Genomic DNA, 23,532 nt, shown 5'->3' with positions numbered 1-23,532 from the left:
ATATCAACCAAGTATAAATTGTCCAAGGTAGTTACTAAAGTTCATGTCCAAGCAAATGAGCCACTATGAGCAACAGTCAGCAGGAACAAAATATTAACTCAGCTCTCATCAACTCAGGTTTGACCCACAGCCGCTCAGGAGAAGAGGCTGCCCCAGCAGTGCCCAGGCTCTCCCGGCAGGTGCGATGCTTCAGTAGATCTGTGCTCAGGCCATTCATCAAGCCTGTGAGGCCACCATCAAACCTGTGTTCAGATATATGGTATCAAAGGTCACTATGCCACAGCTCTGTATTCTGCTGCATCTAAACAGAATAAACTGGAGCAAGTAGCAAAAGAATTGTTGAGAATTTGTAGCACAAATCTTGAAGGAACCTGAAATGGCTGCTTCCATTATGAATCCCTATGTAAAGTGTTACATTGAGGTGAAAAGCCTAAGTGACATGACAGCAAAAGAGAGGTTTTCTCAGGACTTCCCTGGCGGTTCAGTGGTTAGAACTCCACGCTTACACTGCCAAGGAGCTGAGTTCGATCCCTGGTCATGGCACAGCCAAAAAAAAGGTTTTCTCCCCTCACATCCGGTTGGATCAATTTGCTTGCTGAAAATGGTCGCTTGAACAATACCCCTGGAGCCATAGTTCTGACTTTTCTACTATGATGAGTGTCCAGAGTGGAGAAATACCTTGCAGTTACCACTGTACCTCCTTTAGATGAAGCCACTCTTGCTGAATTAAAAACGGCCCTGAAGAGCTTTCTAAGTAAAGGCCAAGTGTTGAAACTGGAAGTTAAGATTGAGCCATCAATCACGGGTACAATGATTGTCCGTACTGGAGAGAAATATGTCTTCAAAAACCAAGATTCAGAAGCTGAGCAAAGCAATGAAGATTTTCTAAGTGTTGATTTTGTCAGTGAAAATTCTTAAACTTGGAGCAATAATAAAATGCTTCCCGAACAGGAAAAAAAAATTGATTTAGATCCCTGGGACTTCAATACTGTTATTATCAGACACAGAATATAAAATAACTATGAAACCTCTAAAAGTGCTGGAAAAAAATTAGCAAAGAGTAAGAGACTAAGGCAGATTTGAAGATAGAATTCTGGAAATTACTATCATTGAAATAAATAGTGCACTACTGAATGGCAGATTAGATGAATCAACATGAGTGAAGCATTACTGTATGAGAAGGAGATGGAAAAAAAGGAAGGAGTTGTTCCTTTTGGAAGGCAGTTTTCAAGGGAAGAGGCCTTTCAAATTTTACCAAGGAGGCAGTCAAAAAACTTACTGACTCAGTATAAAGGGAAATAATTGGCCTGAGATGATACAGTCTCAGAATGAGCAAACATGCATCGATCTGAACTCATCCTGCCCGTCTGTGCTTGTTTCTGGTACTGGAATTTCAAGGTAGTGAGTTGGATGTATCCCCTCCTCCACATCCTCTCTCCCAAGACCATTCGGGAACCAGCAACAAACCACCCCCCATTCTCCAGGGCGGCTTCATTGCCTGGTGCCAGGCGCCCTCTTGTGGACAGAATCAGACCTGCTACCTCTGCTGCCTCCATCCACAAGCCAGATTCCCATCCAGAGTGCACACCCCAGCACCTTTTGCCTTCCCCTTTGCACCAGCCTTTTCTGAGGCTGCCTGTCTGCCCCATGAATTCAACTGACTTTCTCTGGGTGCCTCCTAGGGAGTTGCAGAAATGATGAGTACTCAGCACCCGCACCACCTACCTTCCAAGGGCTGATCTCTGAAAAGCCCACATCAGATCCACCCTCCACCTCGTGCTGTGCTTCCATGGCTCTTCTTGCTGCCCCGTCTGCCATCCTGCAGCCCCAGGGCTTGGCCTCACTCCCTCCTTTGTTAAAGCTGCCATCGTCCTCCAGCGTCTCCATTACCAGAGGATGCCTGAAATTTTGCTCATTGATGTTCACGTTTGACAGCAAGTAGCTCTTGGTACCAGACAGTAGATCCAGTTGTGTGATTCAGAGCAAGCACTTGCTTGCTGAGCTTCTGGTTCTTCATGTGTAAATCGGGGATGCTAATGGTGCCTACGCCACTGGGCTGTTCTGAGGTGAAATGTGATCCTATGGGAGTCACCCTTAGCATAGGGCTTAGCACCCAGGAAGCCCCTGTAAACAGAGGCTGCCATCACAGCCTGCTTTTCTTTCTCTCTGCCAATATGTGATGTCCTTGAGGACTCACCTTTGTCCCAGCATCCCGCTGGGAACCTGATGCCTTCCTCAAGTAGTATTTGTTTTGAGAATAACTTTTTTTTTTTTTGGCCACACGGCGTGGTATGAGGGACCTTAGCTCCCCGACCAGGGACCGAACCCATGCCCCCTGCAGTGGGAGCGCAGAGTGCTAACCACCAGACCGCCAGGGAATTCCTGAGAATAACTTCTTGAAGGCCTTTTGTTTCGACCCATCAGGGTCTGTGTTAAGGGGATTTGGTGTGCATATTTCTCTCTGAGAGCTGGAGGGCAGTGGCAGCCACCTAGACTGTTGCTGTCTCTCCAGCACCTGGCCTGGCACTGACCCAGTCCCTAGGACAGTTTTGATGTATGCAGGTGAGTCACGAGCACAGGTGGGAAGAAGGTGAGGAGGCAGGTGCGGGGAGTGGGTGAAGGGGTAGAGGTGGCAGCTGGCAGAAGGAGTCAGGATCTCCCAGCTTCAGTACTCTGCCTATCCTTGACCTGGGTGCTGTCACCAGCCCTGGACATTTTGCCATCCCCAGCACCTGGCACAAAGCAGGTGCCCAGTGGTTGTTTTCTTGTTTGTTTGTTTTTTTTGGATTTATTTATTTTTGGCTGCGTCGGATCTTCGTTGCTGCATGCGGGCTTCCTCTAGTTGTGGCGAGCGGGGGCTACTCTTCGTTGCAGTGCGCAGGCTTCTCATTGCGGTGGCTTCTCTTGTTGCGGAGCACGGGCTCTAGGCACATGGTCAGTAGTTGTGGCTCGCAGGTTCTAGAGTGCAGGCTCAGTAGTTATGGCACATGGGCTTAGTTGCCCCGCGGCATGTGGGATCTTCCCTGACCAGGGCTCGAACCCATGTCCCCAGCATTGGCAGGCAGATTCTTAACCACTGTGCCACCAGGGAAGTCCTAAGGAGGCAATTCTAGAGTGGATGGGGTAGAGGATGCGAGGGAACAAAGTTCTAAAGGGGAGTTGCAAACCTAGGGACTGAGGTTGCAAATAGCCCAGCTCAGCTGGATTGTTTTAGGGGGATGAGGCTACACATAATGCGAGTGGGTGTTGATTGCTAAGGGCCTTGAATGCCAAGTCAAGAAATCAAACGTGATCTTGGTGCTAAAGGTAGGGGGGTGCCATTGAAGGGTCTTAGCCAGAGGAGTATGGTCACTACGTGATGTTTTGAAAACCCCTTCTTTCTGTTCCTTTCTGGGGAATGGACTGTTGCGGAGTGGAGTACAGAAGGGAAGCCCAGTGAAGAGGCTGCCATAGTCTTTCAGGCCAGAGATGATGGTGGCCAAGACCTGGGAGCCTGGGGGGATGGCAGCATGGAAATGAATGTGGGCTTGCGAGAGATAGGTAGACACACCTAAAGACCTGGGGCCCTCAGTACCCCCATAGCCCCAGCTCAGAACTTTGTTCTCCCTGTAGCTGTAACTCCAGGCTCCTGTCTGCAGTCCAGCTCCACACCTGCCCACAGCACTCCCCTGTCTGGCAACCCCCCGCCTCCCCGTTACCTGCAAGACATCATTCGAACTCCCTCTGGCCTGGCCTCCCCACTCACCTCCAATCCCTTACACTCTGCAGTTCCTCCTTCTGCTCCCTTTGTCTGCAACATCCTCCCTGCTTGTCTGCCCCTCACATCTGTCTGGAGACTGCTACACTATTCTTTCACAGCTCAAACCCAACATCACCATCTCCAAGAGGCCTTCCCCAACCCTGTAGGACTGACACTCTCCCCTCCACGTGCAGGACCCTCCCTGGCGCCTCCAAGCCTTCAGCAAGGAAGGGAAGATGCAGCCCATCTTAAAAAAAAAAAAAAAAAAAAAACTGTTAACTTTCAGAACACCATTGCAAGGTGAGATGAGACAGGCAAAGGGTGGCACCCACTTAAGAGGTGTCAGCTTGGGCTTCCCTGGTGGCGGCAGTGGTTGAGAGTCCGCCTGTCGATGCAGGGGACATGGGTTCGTGTCCTGGTCTGGGAAGATCCCACGTGCCGCGGAGCGGCTAGGCCCGTGAGCCATGGCCGCTGAACCTGCACGTCCGGAGCCTGTGCTCCGCAACGGGAGAGGCCACAACAGTGACAGGCCCGCGTACCGCAAAAAAAAAAAAAAAGATGTGTCAGCTTGAGCTTAAGAATTTCAGCATCTTTGTTCAAAGAAGGCAATGGGAAGTTTTTTTAGTTTTGAGGGTTTGCTGTTGGTACTGTTTTCATAAAGGAAACAGAACGGAAGGAATTAGAACACAGGACAGAAAGCAGGATTATTTCCTCCTGGATGGCCTTCTTCTCTAGCAAAGACACACTGACACCTCCTCCAGCCACCCAGACCTGAGAGACTCAGGTGCCAGCAGCACTTTCTAGAAACTGCCGAGAGTCTAGGAAGTGGGGTGCAGCCTGGTGCAGTGCTGGCCGAGGAGCCCCCAGGGACCCCCGTGCTGGTTCTCTGGCCTGGGTGGCTAGGCCAGTGGGAGCAGCTCTGTCGGTCCCTGCCAAGTCTGAACTCCTACAGGGGTCACTGGGGAGAAACCTCCCAAACTAGGACATCTACCCTGAGCTGCCTTCCTGGCCAAGCCTCAGGGCCCAGCCACGACCTGGCGCCACCAGGGCAGTCAAGCACATTGGGGAAATGTCACTCAGCCCACGGGCCAGTCACCCCTTAAAACCTACCACAGCTTCCTCAAGACCAAGTGCCTTTGAGGCCCTGCTGCCTCCCCGCCTTGGCCTCAGCCCGCCTCTGGGCTTCCTTCAGTTCTGAGGCAAGCTCTCCTCCCGCTCAGAGCCTGAACCTGTGCATTTCTTCTGCCTAAAAACTCCTGACCCCAACACCCTCCAGACGAGGTCAGAGGCCAGCCTCTGCTCTTGTGGTGCCGCGTGCCTCCCCTTTAGAGCCCACATCCTGTGTAGCCACCTCTCACCTCCCTCCGTGTTGGTCACCTCCCTCCATGCCCCAAGTCCCTTCCCCCAGGATGGCTCACAGGAGGCTCCACCAATAGCTGGCAGGACCGACTCAGCCATTGTTCTCCTGGAACTGCCCTATGGCTCTGTCAGGTGGTAGGGGTGGTGACAAATCCAGCCTGGAAGGGCGGGGGAGTTTCTTTCTGGGGACAGGTCTTCTCACAGGGATCGGCCATGCTATTTGGGACCCTGAGAGGGCTCTGTGGCCTGTCCCCAGCTCCATGCCACATCCTGTTGGCAAGCGAAGGGGGGGTGAAGCTAGAACCCCCAGGATTTGGGGTGGATTAAGGCAGAGCCCATGTCCATTCTCCTTTCCCAGGAACGACCCTAGAACCAGGGTTTGTGGGGTGAGAGGGTCCTGAATTGAGGAAACCTGGATTGGCCGTGATTAAGTTCCCACTATCAGCAGGAATGGGGGCCTGGCCTTCTTGCCAAGGGAGAGAGAGGACACGATGCCAGAGGTGACTACTGCCTTTATTGCCTCTGGGCTGGGGTCCTGGGCTGGGGTTCAGAGGTATCTGGGGGCAGCAGGTGACTCTGGAGCCAAATTATTGCTACTTAGCAAGGTCACCTTGGGGCTTCCCACAGTGCCCTTAGTATGGGTGGGCGTGAGCATGCAAATGATATGCAAATGACATGCAAACCAACCCAGGATCCTGCAGAGGGCTCTGGTGCAGCCGCAGGTGCTGGAAGAGTCAGGAGCCTGCCAGCCCAGGAGGGTGATGGGGACACCCAGGTCCTTGCAGACTGCAGACTGATCCAGCCCAGCCTCGGGGGTCGAGGTTCGGGGGTATGGACAGTCCCTGAGCATCAGCCCTGGTTCTGCTGCTGGTTGGGGAAGAGCAGAAGCCTGGCCCCAAGATAGCAAGAAGAAAGCAGGCACCCACTAGGTAGCCAGACAGCCCAAGGCCCACTCAGAGAGGGAAGGGACCTGCCCTGGGTCACACAGCAAGGCAGGGGCAGAGGGGACCAGAATCCAGGCCTCCTGAGCTAGACAGATGCCAGAGTGCCTCAGAGGCCAAAGCTGTGAGCAATAAAATACACTGTTAAAGAAAGAAATACAAAGCGAGCAGCCCAGTCTCTGATCCCCGGGCTGAGAGACTCTCCACCAGCTGGCTCTGGGAGGGGAGGCCTCTGAGAGCCAGGCCCCAGGTATAGGAGGTGGCAGCGTTCTTGGTCTTGAGCTGAGCTGACCAGTCCAGAAGCTCCAGAAGGAGGCAGGCAGGGCTCCAGGGTCCTTGGCTTATGCAGGTCAGGCTCAGTTATTATTCATAATCCACCAGGATGCTGAGGGTCAGAGGTGGGGAGTCAGAGGCCATCAGGTGCCCACTGCCCTTCCCCCCAGTTCCCAAGGCTGTGGAGAGGGTTGGGAGCTGAAGCCCACCTGGGAAGAACACAGTGGTGAGGGTGTCTGGAGCCTGCAGGTGGTCAATGAGGATGCGCTGGAAGGCCTTACTGCAGGCGGACTGCTGGTGCCTGGGGAGGGCCGCAGGTGGACCAAGGCTGGAGCTGGTCCCCAAGGATCAGGACCACATGGTTAAAAGCTCCCCACTCCCACCCAGTCCTGCTGCCTGGTTTCAGATCTGAGTCCTTCCTCGTAGTGGCTCTGAGCCTCAGTTTTCTCCTCTGTGAAATGGGGACAACAGTGTCCACTTCACTGGGATACTGGGAGGATTACATGAAATAACACACAAGGCGTATGGCATAGGCCCTATGCCATAGGGTGTGGCACAGTGGTAAAGGTGTGTGTTCATTGTGCACCTACCCTGCACCTGGCACTGTGTTCAGTTCTTTACATGTCATCTCATTTAGGTGACAGGAGGATGGAACTATGATCACTCCCATTTTGAAGAGGCCACTGGGGCTCAGAGGGCTAACTCTCCTGAGGTCACACAGCCAGTGAACAGGAGAGGATGATTTGAACCCAGGCTTGACTCACTCCAGGGCACATACTCTATAAACATTAGCTGTTAGACCACCACTCATACCTTCTCCAGGAGGCCTCATCCTGCCAGAACTCGTACAGGGTGAAGGAGGCATTGTCCAGCATCTTCTGGGCAGACACACTGCAGGGCCAAAGAGACGGCCAGGCCAGGCCTGGGCTGCCACCACCTCTGCCCACCTAGCCAGGGGTGTCTAACGAGAGCCCTGGCCCGGGACGCTCAGTCCCAGCATTCCTCGTGCTCACCCCCCACCCCGACCTTGGCCGGCCCACCACCCAGCTGAGGACTCACTGCAGGCAATGGCTCTGGGCCCCTGTGAAGTCCACGTAGCAGCACAGGGCATGGTGGAAGTCCTGCAGGGCTTCCTCTGCCACCTGCACCTGCCTTTGGGCCACGAGGATGTGCTGGCAAGAGAGGCAGCCTGGTCAGCTGGGGTGCGGTAGGGCAGGGCATGGGGTGAGGGACTGCTGTGGCCTCCAGGACGACCCCGCCCTTCTTGTCCTGCACCAGACTCAGCCAACCCTGAGGTCGGGCTCCTGCCCCAGCCTGGCCCCCAGCTTCCCTGACTCCATACTCCTCTTCCCATCACCAAGGTTGCTGCCTTGATCCAGCCACTGTCCCACTCTCCTGCAGTACGGCACCACTTCCTCCTGCCCCCTTTAGCCTCTGTCCACACTGCTCTAGACCCAGCTTTCAGAACTGTAGACAAGGGACACTGACGCCCATGGAAGGACAGAGTTCTGCAGGGTCACAGAGCAAAGGGCCAGAACCCAGCACCTGCCTGCCAGGCCCAGGGGACAAGGGCTGGGTCAAGCCTGGAGAAGGGGGCATATGTACAAGACAGAGGCTGGGGGCAGCTGGCCGTGAACCTCCTCACCTCATGATCTCCTCCCGAACTCCCACACCCAGCTGCCTGCCCCTCTCACACACTCACCGAGTTGGGCCCCCGGGTAAACTCCTCTTCATGCAGGGGTTCCAGCCGGGGGGCCTGTGAGGGACGCAGAGCGTGGCCAGGTCCCTGGCGTGTGCCTGGCTTGGGTGGATTCCCAAAAGGTCCACAGGCACGGGGCACTGGCCACACGGCCACTCACCTTGCACTCCAGCTGGTCGATGAGCTCCTGGAGACGGTTGATCTGGAGCCGCCAGTGCATCTCAGCCTCTGAGCTCTGCCCTGGGGGTCAGGCACGGGCCCCCTCAGGCTGGGGGCTTCTTGGGATGAATTGAGGGAAAGTGGAGGAGCAAACACTGGGGCCCTGGGGGATGCCGTGCCCTCCCATCCCACCGCAGGCACACCCACCTGTGTCAGAGGAGCCAGGAGACCAGGTGGGTGACCAACTGACACTCCGCAGGGCCCTGCGCCCTGCCCGCCGGCTGCCTCGGGGCCTGCTCTGCACCTCCACCCTCTCTTCATCTGACCTGAGGGGAGTGGAGGGTCAGCCCACTGCTCCCAGACTCACGGGGCCAAGCTCTGGGGCCCCAGCACGGGCCTGGGTGGGTAAGACAGGCTTCCCGGGACACTGAGGCCCAGCCTCAAAGCCAGCCACCCCTGCTCACCCCTCTTGGCCTCCCTGCCTAAGAACAAGAATTTGGGCTCCAGGATGCTAGAACATGGAACATGATAAAAGCTGAGGGCCTTGACACATGGAGATAAGGGGCATTCATGAACCGGACCCACAGGTGGGCAGAGCTCCTCACACACCGTGGGCCATGGGCCTGGGCCTCCAGGGTATCTGATGCCCCCTCCAGCGAGCTCTGCAGGGCTTGGAGCTGGCTCACCGTCTCCCGCAATAGGAAGCGTGTCACAAACTGGTCCACCTTGGAGGCCCGCTCATACTCCTGGGGGCAGAGGGGGCATGGTCAGCATCTCCTGGCTCCAAGCATGTATTTCTGAATGGGGAGCTGCCCCCTGCGCCCCACCCCCTGCTCATCAGAGCAACAGTGGCAGCCTAAAGAGCAGAGGACATGCAGACCTGGCATAAGCAGAAAGGCACTGGGACTCGGTGGGGAGCAGACCCCGGACCCCCTCCTTGTCTGGGCCTGGCCTCTCTTACTGGGAGGTATGAGGCCAGCTCACAGAGAAGCATCTGCCATTCTCTGGCCCTCAAGGCCCTTTCCCTGTTGGGGCTCCCACCTTCAGCCATTGAGGCCGCAGGCACAGCTAGACTGGGCTGGGTCGGGTGGGGCAGGGCAATTTTGACCCACAAGGCAAAATGACAGTGTGATATGGTGCCATACTCACCAGCTGGCCCCAAACTCACAGGCTTAGTATTCATTCATTCATCCATTCATTCAACAAACCTTTACTGAGCACCTCTTACTAGGAGCTGCAGATACAAGACAGCAGGTCGCTGGCCTCACACACACACACACCAGCACTGATCCCCGTCTACACTGCCATTTCCCCCCAGCCCTTGCCAAGGCAGGCAGAGACAGGGAGGACCACCATGTGCCAGGCCCTGTGCTGCCCACCTGGAACGCTCAGAGACTCCCCAGCTACCTTCATCTCCTTGTGCCTCAGTTTCCTCACCTATAAAACAGGGATGGTAATAGCCATCTCGCTGAGCTGTTGAGAGGCTCCAGTGAGTTATCTCCTACCTAGGGCTCAGCCTAGTACCTGGCACGTAAGTTCTCAATAAAGAACTGCCATTGTTTTCATTGTCAAACATAATTCTAACAAGAAACCTGCCCACTCCACCCACACACACAGTACAGGGTGGGAGTCCTGGGGAGCTGTGGTGCCCCCCTCCACAAGGGGCTCCAGAGGCACCCTACATCAAGGGCTTCATCTTCTGCCCATAACCTGCCTCAATTCAGCCATCAGATGGGCAGGGACAGAGGTGGGGCTGGGACCCCTCATTCTCAGACAGGCCAGTGGTTTCTCCAAGCCTGATCTCTAGACTTTCTGGCCGTTCTTTGAGCTTCCCGAAATCCTTCCAATAAATTCCCTTGCTGGTGCTTAAGATGACTGATCCGTTTCTGTTGTTTACAACCAAAGAACCTGGCTGACACAAGCACCCATTCTGCGTCAGGCCCTGTTTCTAAGCAGAGTTTCATTTAATCCTCGTAATAATTTACAGGAAACATAACTGACCCCATTTTGCATATGAAAAGACTGAAGCCTACAGAAGTTGATTACCTTGGCCAAGGTCACACAACTAGTTAGCGGCAGAGTCAGAATTCAAACCCAGGTCACAGAAATTCCTCTCCTCACCACTAAGCACCTTACAAGCATCGCCTCACTTACGGTCATTAGCCCAGTTTTACAGCTGAGAAACCAAGGCCAGAAGTCACAGACAGAGTAAATGGAGCCGAGCTTGGCCCGTGTGTTCTGGGAGGAGCAGCTCGGAGCCCGGAGCTGGTAAGGTCGACCCATGAGGTCACAATGTGGCCTCTCTGGGACAGAGCCTGGGCAGGGACCCCCAGCCAGAGAGAGGGCAGGGCAGAGGCAGCATGGGCCGGGCCCCCCCAGTGGTGACCAGCCCTGCCATGGGAAACAACAGTTCCCACAAGAGGACCAAAGTGCCCAAGCAGGCCCTCAAGGAGAGGCCACCTGACATGGACAGGGCCTGGCGGAAACAACAGTTCTTCAACCACCTCAAGTGGAAGAAGCCAAGTGTGAGTCCCAGGGGGGCAAGGGGCAGATGGAGTTCAGGGGACCTGGACAGGTGGACAGGAGGGGATGCTGAGACTCTAGGCCTTGTGGGGCATGGAAGGGGTTAGAGAACCCCTTCTGAGGATGAGGATCCCAGGAACCCACGTGGGTGTGGATGGGGTCCTAATAACCCAGAAGGGAGAGCAGGTAGTCCAGAAACCAGGAGGTGGATGAGACTTGGGAACCTAGGAGGGGGAGCAGGAGGGGATTCTCCCAACGGTGGACAGATGGGTGGAGGTCCTGGCATGGCGAATCAGCCCTAGCTGGTGCCACTGGGGCTATGGGCACAGGGAGTTCCCTTATGCCCCCTTTCCATTCCCCCTCCTCAAGTGGGCAGAGGGCCTGGACAGGGGCCGGGGTGGGTGAGGGTCTCAGCATCGAGGCTGGGAGGGCAGGCAGCGTATTTCATAAACGTGACCGGAGTGAGGTCTCAGGAGGTCAGCCTGGCGGGGGCGGGGGTGAGGGTTTCCAGAGGGGAGGCAGGATCCCGGGCAAGGGGGGCAGGGTGCCTGCCTCCCCCACCTCCCCCTGCCCGGGCTGGGAGGATGGCAGGAGTCCCGGAAACGTAGAGGGGGCAGGGTCCTGGGAGATAGAACCCGGGTGGGTGAGGGTCCCCGATAGGAAGGTGGGGGGTGCTCTTTCCCCTCACGCCCCTGCCCCACCCCCAGACCAAGATCGTGCTGCTTTTCTCCCTGGACAAGCGGCAGCAGCTAGCCGAGGCGACGGCGGGCCCCGGCGCGCGGCCCGGGCGGCCGGGTGAGGACGCTGCGGGCACCCCCTTGGGCTCCCAGGCGGCGGCGCCCACGTTGCAAGGTGCGGGCGACGGCGCGGAGCGGCGCGAGAGCGCGCGTGGGCGCGAAACGAAGACGATTCTAGTCAAGCTGCTGCTGCTGGACGCACGGCTGCAGCAGGAGAAGCGCCGCGTGGCGGGTGGGCCCGGCGCGGGGGGCGGGGCCAAGGCCGCGCAGGGCTGGCGGTGGCTCATCGCCCGTCTGCTGACCGAGAGCAAGGCTGGTCGCTACGCCTACCCTGCCTAGGAGCAGCCGAGCAAGCGGCGCCGCTGCCCTCGCCCGCGGCACTGAGTGCCTGGCCCGGACCTCCGGACCCCAGTCCATACCAGTAAAGAGCGCATAGCAACCCTGGCGCCTGTAGCCCTCCCTGTCTGAGGCATCGGGGCGTAGAGCTGGGGTGGGGGAAGCTGAGGCCCTGAGCGAGACAGGGGAGAACAGGCGTATTGAAGGCAGAGCCACAGCCATGGCCTGGAGCCAAGGCGGTTTTTGCTTCCTCCTTTCTTGTGACCCAAGAGTCAGAACCCCAATTCCGGGCTGGCGGGGCGGGGGGGGGGTCACCGTGCCACAGTGGAGGGAGGCTGCTCCTCTCCCCTCCAGCTCCAGGCCCGGGTCAGATCCTGACGGCTCTGCAGGCCCAATGGAAGAGAGCTTGGGCAAACCCAGGCTTGGCCACGCTAGGAGGAGGGGCCTGCTTCCAGCAGAGGCCAGGCAGCTCCAAGAATCTCCAGCACTCACAGGTCCTTCTTAAGCTGAGGGAAGGTCCCAGGCAAAAAGCCACCACCTTGGGGAAGAACTGTGAAGGTCTCATGGTCAGCATAGTTTGAGGCTTAGACTCAACGTTCTGCCTGTGAGAGCACCCAGGAGGAGAGGCTGGGGTCCCTGGTCCTCTGACCCCTCACTCCTAACCCACTCTGCTTGGTAACCCTCAAGGCACCTCAGTGACTTGTCTCCCAGATTACCCTGTCCCATCCTCTTCCCCACATTGCAACCAAAGCCTTCTTCCACACCATTGATCTGTAGGGCAGGTCACGCTCCCGCTCAAAAGCTCACACTGGTTCTTCGCTGTGCACAGGGAAACGCCCAAACTTATTACTGGGATGTACAGGTCCAGACCCCCAGCCTTGGTCTTCGCCTCTAGGGCTTCTTAGTGACTTCCACCCTCACCCCTGCTCTGGCCATATTGCCACTTGTGGTCTTCAATTCGAGGTTCACCTCCCTAATTCACCCACAGAGGCCCTGCATGCTTTCTGTGGGCGGGACCCAGCTGCTTCTCTCTCTCCTGTGTCCCAAACCCAGCTCCGGACCCTAACCCCTCCAGCCCTGCCAAACCTGCAGCCTGCATTCCACTGGAGACCAACATCAGAATGCCCCCTTTGGGGGCAGATGCATCAGGGGTGAAGGTCCCAGTTCACTAAAACCACAGGCACAGCCTCTGCTGAAGATACACTTTTGTCAGTGTCAACACCACATCACCTGCATCAGGCTGGAGGCTGTACTACCCATAGCATCTCCCCTGCTGCTTTGTGAGAACTGACCCTTTCCTACCATCCACATGGTTATAATCAGGGTAACCACGTTCCTCAATGTGGCCACACCTCCTGGCATAAGCAATTGGCCCAAGCTGGTCCTATCAGCCCCTTCCCTAGGTCTGTAATTTAGGAGCTGTAGGAGACTATGTTTTCTACAGGAACGTGCACAGGCTGAAGCCAGTCTTGAGAAGAATATAACCAGAACGCAGAGCCAGTGCACATCTTGGGTCCCCCACAGGCCGACAGTCAGGCCCTGATTCCAGTCTTTTCCTAAAACCTGATTTCACCCTTGCCTTGGTATCCATAAGACATACAAGACCCTTGTGATAAAAGTCCGTATTTTAGCTTAAGCTCACCGGAATGGGTCTTCAACTTGCATCCAGAATGGTCCTAAAGAGAATAAAGAGACTCTGCAGAGACAAGACGTGGACTATTTCCTGTGTGTGAGGACGACCGCCTTTCGGAGGAAGTAACTGAGCCCAGAGAGCGATTAGGACTTGCTCAGTGCACAATGAGTCAGCCTCAGAACTGAGTCTCAAACTCAGGTCCATGTTTGTAAGCCCCTGAAGGTAGGATCCCTTTGTGGGCTACCTGGGCCCTTGAAGGCTAAGCGTGTACACAGAGATCTTCAGGGTGGCTGGAGATCCACAATTAAGAGCTTTCTCTTCAGCGTTGAGAGGGAAGGGGCCGCACATTTGGCCAGAGCACATCAGATAATCCGAAGTGGTTTGGGGAAGGAATCAAATTGGTTGGGCTGAGCGGCTGAGGCCAGACCCCTGGATGTCAAAATCACTGCCCTTGACTCTGTCCCGGGAGAGAGGATGGGTCTGAGGTGTTTTCATCAGGGTAGAGGCTGCGAAAGCACGGCAGGTGCTGAGAACTGAGGTCACAATGAGTCCAAGTTCTTTTCCTTCTCTGACCACCCCCTCCAAACTCCACGACCAGGAGCTACAATACTTGGGTCAAACCCAGTTGAGAAGTGCCAGGAGACCGCCAGGGTCTCAAGGGCTGGGCTGGACTCCTGGGTCCCCAAGGGGGATATATGTCTGGAAAACATTGCCACAAGACCCCTTCATTCTCAGAGCTGCTCCTGGAGGCTTCTCAATCTCTTAAAGCGGCCCTCTCATCGTCCACCTCAGCAAGGGCTTACTTAGGGGGCGGAGCCGCACCACCCAGGCGAGTCCTCAGAGAGGGGGTGGGGCCTTGAGCCAGAGGAGGACCAAGAGGGACTGAGCCAGAGCCCAGTTAGGGCGGAGACTGACACTTGAACCAAAGGTTGGGCCTCAGGCCCAGGGGCGGAGCAAAGAGCTGAAAAGAGACCTCCACTCCGGCCAGAAGAGTGGGACTTCAGGACCAGAGGGCGGAGCCCAAGGAATGAGAGCGATAGTTCTCCAGCGCAGAAAGGCGGGGACGTAGGCCCACGAAGCAGAGCCAAGAGCTGAAAGGCGGGCCACAATCAAGTCCAGCTGAGGCGGGGTTCTCACGCCGGGGGCGGAGCTTTGGGCTGAAGGGCGTGGCCGGCCCGAAGGTGGCGTCGCTGTCCGGGAGCCGCCGGGTCCGCCGGCTGCCCTAGCTGGGCCGCGTAGCGGTGGTGGTGGACCAGGGCTCGGGCTTCACCAAGGCGGGCTTCGCGGGCGAGGAGCAGCCGCGCCTGGTACTGAAGAGATCCAGCCTGGTGCCCAGCTGGGACCGGCCCGTGCTGCCCGGGGCGCCCGGCTATGAGCTGGCGGGCGGCGTGGCGCGGGCGCACCCCATCAAGCACGGCGTGGTGGTGGACTGGGAGGTGCTGGAGGGGCTGTGGGAGCGCCTGCTGGTGGGCGGCCTGCGGGTGTGCCCAGAGCAGTGGCCGGTGCTGGTGAGCGACTCGCCGTCGGCTCCGCCCGCGGGCCGCGAGAGGGTGGCCGAGCTGCTGTTCGAGGCCCTGGCAGTGCCCGCGTGCCACATAGCCAGCACCGCGTTGCTGGCGCTCTGCTCTGTCGGCGCGTTCAGCGGGCTGGCCTTCGAGGCGGGCGCTGGCGTGTGCCACGCCACACCCATCTATGCGGGCCACTCGTGGCATGAGGCCACGTTCCGGCTGGACGTGGCAGGCAGTACTCTGTCGCGCTACCTGCGGGACCTGCTGGTGGCAGCCTGCCCCGATCAACGACTGCATGCCCTGCCCCGCAAGGTCATCACACAGCTCAAGAAGCGCTGCTGCTATGTGTCGCTGGACTTTGAGGGTGACCTCCGTAACCCTGCCCGCCACCATCCTGTCAGTTTCTACTTAGGCAATGGGTGCTCTGCCTCAGCAGTGAGCGCTTCCGCTGCCCGGAACCTATCTTCCAGCCGGGTCTGCTAGGCCAGGCTGAGCCGGGACTGCCCACCCTGGCCTTCCGGGCACTGCGGAGGATGCCCGCAACACTACGGACACGGCTGGCCAAAACCGTGGTGCTGGCCGGTGGCTCCACGCTTTTCCCTGGCTTCACTGAGCGCCTGGAGATGGAGCTGGAAGCCCAGTGCCGGCGGCATGGTTATGGGGCACTGCAGCCTTGCCTGGTGGCCAAACCCGGGCGTGGCCCAGCAGTGTGGACAGGAGGCTCCATGGTGGCCTCACTGCATTCCTTCCAATGCCACTGGATGACCCGGGCCATGTACCAGGAATGTGGCTCCAGGCTGGTGCATGAAGTGTTCAACTGACTCATGTTGGACTGGGGGTGGGGTGCAGAGGCAGACACCTGGCAGGCTGAGCTGCAGCTCTATCAGGGGCATTGAGTGCCAGATAAAAGGCTCAGTGATCAGAGCTGGCAGAGTCGTGTGGTGATGGGTCACGCTCTACCCCTTTCTGGGCCAGGAGGAGGTGGTCAGGACCCCTGGGGCCCTTACTTTGACCTGCAGTTTGAATCCCCACTAGCCAGTGCCAGTTCAGAGAATGCCAGTCTAGGGGCCCACCCCCAGGGCCCTGTTTCCATGGCAACAAGAAAAGCGATGCCCCCACCTGTGTCCAGGCCACAGATATGGAAGTCATCATAACATACCAACCCCTCATCATATACCATTTGGATTCCCATCCCATGCCAGGCCCCAAGGGGTGACCGTTTGAAAAACTACTAAATCCCATGTGAAAGCAACCAGAAGGGGAAGCCCTGTCCTCAGATGATCATCAACTTGCTGAGCGCCTCAAAGTGAGCTCAGGCACAATCCCAGGCCTGCTCACTGTTCCCTCCTCACCCCCTCAGGTGGAGACATTTCTTAAAAAGAACACAGAGGGAGGGGCGCCTTTTGGTGTTTTTAAAATACCATCCAAGGGCCTGGAGCCTGGGCCACGAGCACTGTTTATGCTGTGCGCACGTGTCCATACACAGACACCAACACATGGGTGCACACACGCCTGCCTACTCACGCATGTCCTTAGGCTGCCCCCCAACCAAGCTCCACACACCAGTACAAGCGTCTGGATGTGTGTGAGCGTGCCCTCCCCCACAGCCCATCCCTGCTGGGAGCTGGCCTTCCTACCCCACAACAGTTAGGTCTGGTCAATAATAAAAGCAGTAGCAGCAGCAGCTCCAGGTGTGACGTGGCTACTGCGTGCCAGGCAGAGGTCTCGGTGCTGGGAATAGAGTAGAGAACAAGACAGACAAAAATCCCTGCCTTCATTCTCGTTTAATTGTCACAACAAATGTCTGGAGGTAGGTTCTATTATAATGCCCAGTTTACAGATGAGGAAACTGAGGCCCAGAGAAGTAAAGATGCACAGCCAGAAAGTGGGAGCCGGGATTAGAACCCAGGCCTCTAGCTCCACAGCCCTGAGCCCAGTGGTGGAGGCTGCCACAGCACAGCAGACACCCCGTGCCCTCATTTTGGGCCACCCACCATCAGCCCCTCCACTCACCAGCTTGGTGGTGTCCATGGCAGTGAGCACTGCACAGTTCAGCGACTCCAGTGCAGCCAGCACAGGCCGATAGACGCCCAGGTGTTCAGAGAAGTAGTCTGAGGGCAGAGGAGGTGCTCAAAGGTTCCCGGACCCCCACGCCCCCACTTACAAGCTGGAATTCCCCAGCAGCCAACCAGGCCTCATACCCTGAGCCCAGCCGATCCTGTTCCATGGGACACCAGCAACAGCCTCTCATCACACCCACCTGCCCAGGGGTCCCGGGAGACAAGAGCTCCCATGGGCCTACTCACCACACAGTTTCTCCGTTTCCAAATTGCTACAGGGAAAAGAGAAGGCGCCCTTCAGACCCGCTGACTTGGGCCTGGTAAACTGGGACTTTGAAGCCAATGTTCCTCTCCTCTTCCTGCCCAGCTCAGGCTGACAAGGAGGCAACTTCTGACTCCACCCCAGGTTAAGTTGCTCAGTGGACAGAGAGGGGGAGCACGGGTACTATCAGCCCGCCAAACACTCCCTGAGGGCAAAATTTCAGTCCCACTCTCTGCCTCCAAAGGGGTTTCAGGCCGGGGAGGCAGATATGAACACAGGCCAGAGAGGAGTGGTTAGAGCTGGGAAGGGGGAGCCAGGTCCCAGGTCTGTGGAAATGCAGAGAAGGCATGGAGTATTACTTGGTAGGTCAGGGAGGGCTTCCAGGAGGAGGGGCTGCCTAAGTTAGGCCTTGAAGGAGAAGAAATCTAACTGGAGTATCTGGTGGTGGTTAGGTGGTAGCACTGCAGACAAAGGGTCCAGCCCAAGCCTGAGGACATGGGAGGACATGGGAGCCTAGGATTTATTCTAAGGAGATGGGGGGAAGGGGAGTAAGAGGGAGGGATAGCTGTGCATGTGTGTGCACCCATGTGAGGAAGCAGGAGAGAAGGCAAGCAAACTCGCACTAAGGCCTGTAGATGTGGAAGCACCTGCATCCATGGGTGGAAGCAGGCGGGGGCCAGCTGTCCCCAGGCATCCTCTGGTCCCTGCAGGAGGCAGGAGTTGGAAGAGGGGACACCTGTGGGCTGAACCATAGGTGGTGACTCAGGCCTGGCTATTTTGGGGGTCCCAGCTGGAAGCAGTGTGATGAGCAAGGCTGGAGCCAGGGAGGGGGTAGGTGGGTGGGTAAAGTTGGCACTGAGCCCTGGCACCCCTCTCCCTCTGCCCCCCTCATCCTCCATAAGGAACCAAAGCAGCAGGAGACACAGTGGGGTTGGGACAGCCTGGCCTCACATCTACATGCGGTGCACACATCCCCCTTGAGTACTCACTCCGCGGGATGCCCATCAATACTGCTGAACAGCTCTCGCAGCTCCCCGGGGCTGAGAACCCCATCGGCAAAGTAATTCTGGAATTCTTCAAATGAGAGCTTACCATCATCTGGGCGGGGTGGGTGGACAGAGAGCCGAGTCAGTATCCCTGACCCTGGCTGAACCCCTGCCACAAGATCCAGGCCCACTGAAGGCTTTGCAGCATCTCACAAACACCCAGCCAAGTGGAATAGGATTCTGAGCTGATGGGAGGCCTGGCCATTGGGAACAAAAGGGCTGGGGCCCCCAGAGGTGCCCATTTAAGGCAACAGGGCCCACTCTGCAGGCACCCGAGGGACAGGGCAGTACACATGTGGCACTGGGTACGGACTCAATGTTTGCCAAATGAAGAAATAAATGAACAACAGCCTGGGTCACAGTCAGATCATGGCAGGGCCAGATGTCACTTGGAGGACTCGGGGCGGGGTCTCTGCCCCACATGCTGGCCAGTGTGGCTCCAGGGTGGAGGGGACCTCCGTGCTCTGGACCCAGGCCCTTCACAGAGAAGCCACAGGGAGTCAGATAAGATCTTCCTAAGAGTGGAGCCCCTGTAAGTAGCAGCAGGCTGGCTCAGGAGGGAAAGGCCTCCCCATCCACAGGGCACATGTAGCAGAGGCCGAGAGTGTTACCTGTGAGGTCTCTAAGCAGATGGGGTGGGGAGAGTGGAGCTGGGGGAGGGTCAGAACTTCCCCAGACAAGATGCTGTGATCCAAATGAGACCACGTGCCCTGATGAACCGGTTGGAACAAATGGTCTCCACCAATTTGAAGAGACCCAGGGAGAAGGGGCAAGGGGTGGGGACACAATCCTCTCTCAAGGAGGCTGAAACATAAACAGGTCTGAAGCCCCCAGCTGAAAGTGAGGTCAAGGCTGACGGGCTGTCTCAGCTCAGACCCTCCACTGGCCAATCAAGGCACCGTGGGCTGCTCTGAGTCATCTATGCACAGCAACCTGCCTGCAGGGTCCCCTAATGGCTCCTGCTTTAGCTTTCAAGGTTTTGCCAGACCACAGTCTGAGACTGCCCAGGACCCAGGGCAGGAGAAGCTGATTCCCTGGACCTAGCTTTATCCTGCCCAAGCCCTCCCTGTGTCCAGATGGTTGGTAATGTGGAAAGTTACTGAGCACTCTAAAAATCTAAGATAAAACCCCCCACAGGGCCTCATCTCCGTGACCACACCCTTCCAAGCCCCTCACACAGGGAGCCTGGGACCAAGCATCACATTAGACCTGGGTTCAAGGCCCACCACCTCAGGCAGCCTGCTTTACCTCTCTGGGCCCCTGCTCCTTTGTCTGTGAAATGGGGTGAAGAATTCTCACCTAGCTTGCAGTTGTGAGGACAACATAAGGTCATATACGAGAAGTACCCCCCAGTGTGCCAGGGCACTGCATGAAAATAAGCCCCCACCTCCAGCCTCTGGCTAAGTTACATTTCCTCCACTCTCCATCCTGCCAAACTTGATTCAAAACAACACTTCTTCCGAGAAGGACACCTGGGTTCATTCTCCTGATTTGGGTCCTCTCAAGACTTTTCTCCATTCTAGACTGTGCCCCCAAACCCCCAACCCTCCCCTGAGCCTCCCTGATGTCCGTCACCCATGCCCCCACTGTGGGACCCAGGGGAAACCACACTCACCATTCTTGTCTGCTCTGCGGAAAACCTAAAGGACAAAAGGGCATGGATGGGAGCTGTGAGCTGGGAGGCAAGAGGCTCCCACCCAACTCAACAGAGCCCCAGGCAGCTGGCCTGCCCCCTGCATCTCCCTTCCTCCTGCCCAGCTCAGCCCTGCAGGAGCTTTTCCAGCAAGGTGAGCACAGGAAGAGCACACAGCGGGCCCCACTGCTTGCTCACTTCTGCGGGCCTGGCCTCGTGGGGGGTGCTCCAAGCCAGCTCTCTGCACCTTCACCTCCCACACCCAGAGTCAGTCCCAAGTTCTGTCTGATGCATCAGCCCTCGAACGGTCCCAGCTTGAGGAAGGTGGGGAGATGGGCCAAGATGCGGCTTGAGTATCCTGGGCACCCATCCCAGACCTGAACCCCAACTCTGCTGTGTGGCTATGGGCTGTCCCAGACTCTGCCCACTCCGGACTGTGTCTCTGTGAGCTTGTTGAAGACCCTGACATGCAGGTAGTGGCTAGTCCTTTCTTTGTGGGTGACTGTTTTCCCACTAGCACACAGGGGAGCAGCCCAGGGTTAACCCTTCCAGGGCTGGGGCTTCCTATGAGGCCAACTCAGTATGAGGGTCTTGGGCAGGCCTATGTGCGTGCGTGTGTGCGTGTGTGTGTGTGTGTGTACGTGCAAGGGTGGACAGACTGTATTCATGGAGAAGCAGACAGGAAGGGCAACAGAGGCAGTAAGAGCGGAGCAGAGTCAAGACTTGGTCCCTGTCTCCCCTAGGGACCAGAGACTCCCAGATCACCCAAAGCAGCCCAGCAAATAGGACACCAGCAGGCCTGGCAAGGAGGGGCAGGCCAAAGCCTGGACATAGAGCCCCTATCGGCTCCAGGTCCTGAATACCTCTTCCCTTTGGCTGTTTTCTTGGGTCAGTGAGGCTCAGGGATGAATGTAATCCCTAGCCAGAAGCCTGACTCAGAGAAGGTCTGCCACTGGCTCGGGATCCACACAGCAGCCCAGCAGCCTGGAGATACACGGGGGTAAGAGTGGGGGAGGGGTACTAAGCTGAGAATGAGGACACCTAGGGCCACACCCTAGTGTGCCCCTGCCTCCATGTGTGATCTCGGACATATCCCTAACCCTCCAGGCCTTGGTTTTTCCATCTGGGAAGTGGGAGGGTCAGGTCCCTTCCAGCTGGGAGGACTGTGGCCAAGTGCTGAGTCACTAGGGACAGTGGGGAGGGGGCAGGAGTACAGCCTTTCCCACTGGCAGGGACCTCTGGGAGTGGGGGCATGAGAGGCACAGGACGGACTGAGGGCTGGGGTGAAAGGTGGGGAAGGGGCTCAGGGCAGTGACCGAGGTTGGGCCAGGCTGCTCCACGCTGGTGTCCATAGGGGCTGCAGGGCCACCTGCCAGTCAGGAGAGGGTGTACAGACCACAGAGAGTGACTGTGGGCAGCCCCGACCAACTGTGGGATCCTTGGGTTGGATCTAAGGGACTCTGGGTCAGCATCAGGTCAGGAGTCAGGGGACTGCTTCCTCTTCCAGGCCCCCCTGCCTGAGTCAACCTGGACCCGGGCTGCCATCGAGGGGCACTGTGACTGCTCCTGTGATCAAGGGTTGACGGCCCCCCCCCCCCCCCCCCCGCGGCCAGACACATACATGGGGTTGTTCCGGGTTGGGGGGCAGGAGGGACAGTGACACTGAACCAGAGACAAGGAGAGATAAAGAGAGAAAGAATGAGGGACAGAATGGGACACAAAGGCTGAGAGATAAAGATAAGGGAGACACACGGAAACAGAGACAGCAGGGTCAGAGAGAGATAGTGAGAGAGGCAGAGACCCAGAGGCAGAGGTAGAGACCCAGAGGCAGCGGCAGGGTCCCCAACAGACCTGGAGGAAGAGAGACGGGCATAGAAACAGGGAAAAGCAGAGTGAGAGAGCCGCAGAGACGGGGGCAGTGAGAGACAGAGTCCAGGGAGACACAGGGAGAGATACGACAGAGACCCGGAGAGACACCGCGAGAGACACCACCCCCAGGGCCACAGCGCCGGCGCCCCCGGCCCGCTCCCCACTCACGTCTTGGAAGAGCGCGTGTCCTGCGGGTCCGGCTGCCGGCGCAGACGCGGGGGGTCGCGGGGGCTCCGGCGCAGGCGGCCGGATCAGGCACACAGTGAGCAGCCCCGCGCACGCCATGGCGCCGCCACCCGTTCGGCTCCGGCTCTATGCGGCTGCGGTCTCTGGACGCCACCGCCGCGGACTTCGGGGCACAGGAAGGGGGGGCGCCCGCCGATCGGCGCCGGCGCGGAGGCTGAGGGCCCCGCCCCCCGAGGCTCCGCCCCCGCCCCCGCCCGGAGGGCCGCCGAGGCCCCCTCCCAGCCCGGCCCCTGCACTGGCCAGTCCGAGAGCTTGGCCCTACGCCAGCCCCTCTCCAGGCCCTCAGCTTCCCCGTCTGGAAAAGGGGAGCAAACTCCAGCCTTTAGGGCGGCAAGAGCCGCGCAATGAATTCCAACAACACCGTTCACCTCTGCGACTCCCCACCTCCCGGGGAGAGGCGGCCACTACGGAGTAAGGAGCCACCCAAGGGGTCATTTGCACCGGGTAAAGGCTGAGCGAATGACGGTCAGCGTGGAGTACTACACAGCCAGGAACAGAACGGGAGGGGCTGCGCTCGCCCACCGAGGGCAGGTCCCGCACCGTTATAGGGTCAACAAAGCAAACGGAAGGAGCACAAGCGCGCCACCTGGTGGACAAAACCCGCAAGTGGCTTCGCCTGTGCGCGTCTGTTATCTTCTGCAAAATGGGAGTAAGGGTCGACACATCGTACGACTGTTTTGGGGGCTGACTGACAGTGAAGGGCTTAAAATAGGGACTGGCTCAGGGAAAGCCCACCTAAGGGTTTGCAAAATAGGTCCGTGTGGACCGTCTCCCAGTCACCCTCCCTTCCACTCTGAAGCTCTACTCGGGCTTCTCTTCCCCCTGGCTCTTCTGTTCTGGCCCCCTCTTCAACCCATCCTCCACACAGCAGCCAGAGGGAGCTTTTAAAATATAAAACAGCGTGTGTCACTCCTCTCTCAGGCTCACCAGGGTCCTTGTCCCCTGAATAAAGCCCAAGACTGAACGTCTCTACACCTTGGCCCTCACCTCAGGATTCCAGCCACACTGGTTTCTCTCAGGTCCTAAGGGCCCTTTGCCCACGTGGCCCTCTCCTGCTTGGTGTGTTCTTCCTCTTCCTCCTCAGTTAATTTCTTCTACCCTACAGCTTTAGGTCAAGCACCACCTTTTCCAGGAAGCCCTCTCTGATCCTCTCATTTGTTTGAGTCTCCTCCAGCAGGTCCTGAGAGCTCCATGAGGGGAGGGAACGTGTGTCCCCAGAACCTGACACGTAATCAGCCTGTTGTAATTATCTGTTGCATGTTTACAAATGTCCAGAAACATCTGGAAGGAGCATAGCAAACTGATCAGAGTGGCTCCTCTGGGGCTGGAAAAAGGAAGGGAGTTCATTTACTACTTTATCGGACCAGTTTTTAAATTAGGGTAAAAAAGGTGATGAAGCCTACCATTCTTGGGGTGGTGAGGCTCAAATAAAATGAAGCCAGGCAGGGACAGGGAGAGGGAAGTAGAGAATGGGCATTTTCCCACCAACCTTGACCTCTCCCACCCTCA

The 23,532-nt window shown here is 57.5% G+C and overlaps 2 protein-coding genes and 1 pseudogene across 8 annotated transcripts; 2 read left to right on the top strand and 1 right to left on the bottom strand.

Annotated features, from left to right (window-relative positions):
* The first annotated feature begins 65 nt into the window (after positions 1-65).
* On the top strand, positions 66-889 carry LOC116740418 (annotated as a pseudogene).
* Positions 890-5,592: 4,703 nt separating this feature from the next.
* On the bottom strand, positions 5,593-22,203 carry NECAB3 (N-terminal EF-hand calcium binding protein 3). 7 transcript variants are annotated; one of them, XM_032606834.1, is made up of 13 exons: positions 21,946-22,203; positions 19,891-19,915; positions 18,219-18,327; positions 17,214-17,239; positions 16,921-17,018; positions 8,780-8,916; positions 8,378-8,496; positions 8,172-8,251; positions 8,015-8,068; positions 7,372-7,484; positions 7,126-7,203; positions 6,522-6,613; positions 5,595-6,424 (listed from the first exon to the last, which is right to left on the bottom strand). In XM_032606834.1, the coding sequence occupies exons 1-13, from the start codon at positions 22,060-22,062 to the stop codon at positions 6,396-6,398; spliced, it is 1,077 nt and encodes a 358-aa protein (XP_032462725.1). In that variant the 5' UTR covers positions 22,063-22,203; the 3' UTR covers positions 5,595-6,395. The 7 variants fall into 7 exon arrangements, with proteins under 7 accessions (XP_032462729.1, XP_032462725.1, XP_032462722.1 ...); XM_032606831.1 differs by having other exon boundaries at positions 5,599-6,424; positions 8,172-8,289; positions 21,946-22,176; XM_032606833.1 differs by having other exon boundaries at positions 5,599-6,424; positions 8,172-8,286; positions 21,946-22,176.
* Positions 8,927-11,814, top strand: C15H20orf144 (chromosome 15 C20orf144 homolog). Its single transcript, XM_032604484.1, is given in 2 exon segments — positions 8,927-10,695; positions 11,401-11,814. Coding segments are annotated over 2 exon segments (579 nt in total). The 5' UTR covers positions 8,927-10,530.
* Positions 22,204-23,532: the final 1,329 nt, after the last annotated feature.

Source organism: Phocoena sinus, chromosome 15 (genome assembly GCF_008692025.1).
Source record: "Phocoena sinus isolate mPhoSin1 chromosome 15, mPhoSin1.pri, whole genome shotgun sequence".
Classification (NCBI taxonomy): domain Eukaryota; kingdom Metazoa; phylum Chordata; class Mammalia; order Artiodactyla; family Phocoenidae; genus Phocoena; species Phocoena sinus.
The sequence above is the reverse complement of the archived record's forward strand: the minus strand, read 5'-3'. Positions and strand labels throughout refer to the sequence as shown.